Here is a 4,873-nt window from a genome sequence, read left to right on the forward strand (position 1 = left end):
CCATATTTAAACTACAGTCTACAGACAACACAATCTAGAATACAAAATAATGCAAAAGATGTTTTTGGTGACTATATGGATGAACTAATGTACTTTGCACCTATATAGTCAATAAAAATACCGTTTTGCATTATTTTACATTGTATATTGTACTGTGTTTATAAAATGTATTTTTGACGACCATATGGTGAACTCGGTGCAGCTTTTTTATGCTGTATCGTGTACTCCAAATCGATAGAGTACTACTATTTCATGAGGTGCGACGGACAGCCTGACCCAGCTCACCTGAGTGGCTGGCACCCCACGTGCCGGCGCTGGCCTGACACCTTGGCGCATCGCATGGTCCATGGCGGCGCCCACCCGGCCAGCCTATATCCTACACCCGGTCTGGATGCATCCAAGCCGAAGAGGGCCCAGGCCGGCAATGCACACACCACTATCCACGGATGGAGTGTGAAAAATAGGATGCTAAACCGTAGTTTATTATTAAAAAAAGTTTAAAATAAGTGTGAGATAGGCTTAAAATAGGAGATCTAAGGACCGCGTAAAAAATTGTCGCAACACTTGTCCTGTCAGTTAGCCGGATTAGACCCGCCGTGTCAGCTATGGTGACCTACTGACGACTGCTATAGACACCAAGGCACTGTGATTAGCTACCATCAGCCTATCTTATCATTTGTTATTTGTACATATGAGGCTGAATACATACCACGACTCTAAACCATCCATTTGGTTATGATCTTTTTTTTAAGAAAGTGCATATAGTTTTTTGACCAAGAAAATAAGCATGTAATTATGACTACCAATTGGTCGTTTTAGATTAAAGGCGATTGTTTGTATTGCTGTAGTTGTAATTTATAGAGACAAAAAACAATGTAAAAACAATAAAATCCAGTACAAACATTGCAATGGTCCACCTAGCATTCTTAATTCTTTGATCCTTTCATACCGCGTTCACGTTAACGGACGGCAGCAGCGGGCGGGCCGGCCGGCCGGCTCACGTGAACAACGCCCACGAAACAGCGCTGGCTGTTGCAAAAGCAACCGTTTCCAGTTTCCTCGCCAGTGCACCCCCCCTCCCCTGGCTCCCTCTCTCCTCCGCCCCCTTTTTTATCGCCCGATCTCACACATTTTGGAAGGAGAGAGAGAGAGAGACAGAGGGAGAGATTGGAGGGAGGCCCCTGCCCAAGGCAAGAGAAACCGCGGCGCGCGGAGAGGGAGGAAGGGCAGACGCAGACGGGCGAACAAGATGAGGGAGATCATCAGCATCCACATCGGCCAGGCCGGGATCCAGGTCGGCAACGCCTGCTGGGAGCTCTACTGCCTCGAGCACGGCATCGAGCACGATGGCACCATGCCCAGGTGAGTGCTGCATCCCTGTCGATCCGCCCGACGCGCTCCTCCTGTTTACCCATTTTTTGCAGCTTAAAGCTGTTGCGCGTTCTATGGAGCCGGCGCCTCAAAATTCTGGCGTGCTCATGCGTCGCATTTCCTAGATTCGCTGCGTTGTTTTCTTCCAATTAGTCGGAGCAAATGACGGGACGTGTAGGTGTAGTGATGGTACTTCCATATCCGTTTCGTATTTTTGGTTCGTCTGTTCCTTTCCGTTGCACTCGCAGTTTGGTCCTTTGCGACTGGATTTGTTTGTTGGGTGGGATGTGTTGTTGTTGTCTGTTGGGTTTTGGTGCATTTTGCCGGTTGTTGAGAGATTGCATGAGCCGGACCAGATGCAACGTTTCCTAATTAAGAGTTTGCGTTAGCGTTTTTTTTGACTATTAATACTAGGCCTGTTAATTAGGCAGGCGCCACAGAAGGATGCGTTGAGGTCGTGTAGAGGAGCTCACGTTAATTCTTGTGTGCTTGGGGACAGATAGGGTTTCCAACTCTGTATGTAAGGCGCAAGATCTGAAGAATTGAATCTGCAGGGATGTCATCTAAATAAATAATTTAACTGGGATGTTCTGATGAGTGTCAGACCATGGATCTCCCTGGATTCACGAGTTTCATCTGACCCTCTGTTAAAAGTAGCACCCTTCTCTGTTTGCCTGATCTTGTAGTACCATAGAAAATTGCCCTAATGCTGCTCCGCCTGATAATAGAAAAAATCCTGTTTAGGACCCCAAGGAGGCAGGTTTCATAGGCTATAAATTCTCTTTAAGCGCATATGCCAATGGTTCGTGCCTTATTGGAGTTCCATGCTATCTATTTTTTATAACACTGGTTTGATTGTGATGCAGTGATTCCTCGGTTGGCGTCGCACATGATGCCTTCAACACGTTCTTCAGCGAGACTGGTTCCGGCAAGCATGTGCCCAGGGCCATCTTCGTCGACCTTGAGCCCACTGTCATCGACGAGGTTCGCACTGGCTCGTACCGCCAGCTCTTCCACCCAGAGCAGCTCATCTCGGGGAAGGAGGACGCAGCTAACAACTTTGCCCGTGGCCACTACACGGGTAATTCACCTTGTGTCTGAATAGATAATAGGAGTGGGTCCTATGCTTCTGCAACTGTGGAAATGTTCAATTCTAATTATGGTGCAATGCAGTTGGGAAGGAGATTGTCGATCTATGCCTGGACCGTGTGCGCAAGCTTGCAGACAACTGCACTGGGCTGCAGGGATTCTTGGTGTTCAATGCTGTTGGTGGTGGTACTGGCTCTGGACTTGGTTCACTGCTGTTGGAGCGCCTTTCAGTTGATTATGGCAAGAAGTCTAAGCTTGGTTTCACCATTTATCCTTCCCCACAGGTATGACCTTATGACAGAACCTTACATTAGCAACCTAGTTTCTGTGGATGTCACACAAAAATGTATTCATATAATTATTCTTTCCAAAAGGAGTTTGGCTTAAGTATATGAGAATTGTAAAACATACATGAAGTATTAGGTCGGCAATTTATATTTATACACCCAACATGAAATTGTTTTATATGTAAATTAATCTACGGATTATGCAATTTGGTGGCACTGTCCTTGCCTTCTAAATTACAGACAGACACTGATTATTGGATCAGCCTAGCATTATTTAAATCATGTGTGGACAAAACAAGCAACTGTTGTGAACTTATGGTTAGTGAGGACCTTCTTGTATATTGTTTAGACCATGGTTAGTACAGCTGTCACAGTCTTACAGCTGTCACAGTCTTCAGGTCTTCTTTATGAGTGTCTTTAAATCATGCATTGCATATGTGCCAGCATTATCCTATAGTGCTGCTCCTTCCTGTCCATGTGATGTGGTCCATTCAGCTTGTTCATGTGAGTAGGTTTTCTGCATCTTAGCTGTTGTGGGGAAAGTGGGTAGAGATGTTCGATGAATTTGGATCTGATCCATCATTTAACTTTTCATGTAACGCCACTCTGGAATGCAGGTGTCAACAGCTGTTGTAGAGCCATACAACAGTGTCCTCTCGACCCACTCCTTGCTCGAGCACACTGATGTTGCAGTCCTCCTGGACAACGAGGCTATCTATGACATATGCAGGAGGTCCCTTGACATCGAAAGGCCAACCTATACCAACTTGAACAGGCTGATCTCACAGATCATATCATCACTTACCACCTCCCTGAGGTTTGATGGGGCTATCAATGTGGATGTTACTGAGTTCCAGACCAACCTTGTTCCATACCCACGTATTCATTTCATGCTTTCCTCATATGCCCCTGTAATATCTGCTGAGAAGGCCTACCATGAGCAGCTCTCTGTGCCTGAAATCACCAATGCTGTATTTGAGCCCTCAAGCATGATGGCCAAGTGTGACCCAAGGCACGGAAAGTACATGGCTTGCTGCTTGATGTACCGCGGTGATGTTGTTCCTAAGGATGTCAACGCTGCAGTTGCAACCATCAAGACCAAGAGAACTGTCCAGTTTGTGGACTGGTAAGATGTCTTTGTCGCATTTGAGTTGTGCTTATTCTATGATATCACATGCTTGTCACTTGATTCGCGATGGTAAGTGGTAACTAATTCAATTATGCTGTCGCCACACAGGTGCCCCACTGGATTCAAGTGTGGCATCAACTATCAGCCACCCTCTGTTGTCCCTGGAGGTGACCTGGCAAAGGTCCAGCGTGCCGTGTGCATGATCAGCAACAACACCGCCGTTGCCGAGGTGTTCTCACGCATCGACCACAAGTTTGACCTTATGTACGCCAAGCGTGCATTCGTTCACTGGTATGTCGGTGAGGGTATGGAAGAGGGTGAGTTCTCAGAAGCCCGTGAGGACTTGGCTGCTCTTGAGAAGGACTATGAGGAAGTCGGTGCAGAGGGTGCCGATGATGAGGGTGACGAGGGAGACGACTATTGAGTAGCTGGCTAATAAGTAGTTCTCTGGTGGTTAATGGTTGGGTTATTTTGAGTATATACTCTATGGTTCCACTCCATTGGATACTGCTGCTGTGTGTTTCCATTTTGTACTATGTAGTAAATTGTTCGTAGCCCCCTATTGGCCATGATTGTTCATATCATCCTTCTTTGGTTTGCAACGCTATTCGTCCAATTTCGGTGTATATGCTATAATGCTATTATGTTGCAAGTGTGCTGTGCTCAACCATTGGGTTTTATTTATATTTAGAAACAGAAGGCATTATTACTCTGCGCTGCAGCTTGTTTCTGGATCATGGGAACATTGAGATTTGAGAAGTTTTGATAGCAGTCTATCACTGTGAGGGCCTAAGGAGGCCCACGGAGGGGCTGCGGTAGCAGCAGCCATGGGTCCTCCAAGGAAGAATAGATAAGGATAGTTAGAGATAAGATTAGAAGATTAGTTGAGATTATTTAGGAGATTAGTTGAGATTATTTAGGAAGGTTATCAGTTAGTAGTTTGTTAAGAGTTTTTAGGAGAGTTTTAAGGAGATAAGGATCTATAGCTAGATAGGGG

The 4,873-nt window shown here is 45.9% G+C and overlaps 1 protein-coding gene across 1 annotated transcript; it reads left to right on the forward strand.

Annotated features, from left to right (window-relative positions):
- Positions 1–1,180: 1,180 nt before the first annotated feature.
- Positions 1,181–4,490, forward strand: LOC542248 (alpha tubulin 5). Its single transcript, NM_001111854.1, is given in 5 exon segments — positions 1,181–1,362; positions 2,238–2,452; positions 2,545–2,744; positions 3,365–3,873; positions 3,985–4,490. Coding segments are annotated over 5 exon segments (1,353 nt in total). The 5' UTR covers positions 1,181–1,249; the 3' UTR covers positions 4,301–4,490.
- Positions 4,491–4,873: the final 383 nt, after the last annotated feature.

This window comes from Zea mays, chromosome 2, assembly GCF_902167145.1.
Source record: "Zea mays cultivar B73 chromosome 2, Zm-B73-REFERENCE-NAM-5.0, whole genome shotgun sequence".
NCBI classification, from domain to species: Eukaryota; Viridiplantae; Streptophyta; class Magnoliopsida; order Poales; family Poaceae; genus Zea; species Zea mays.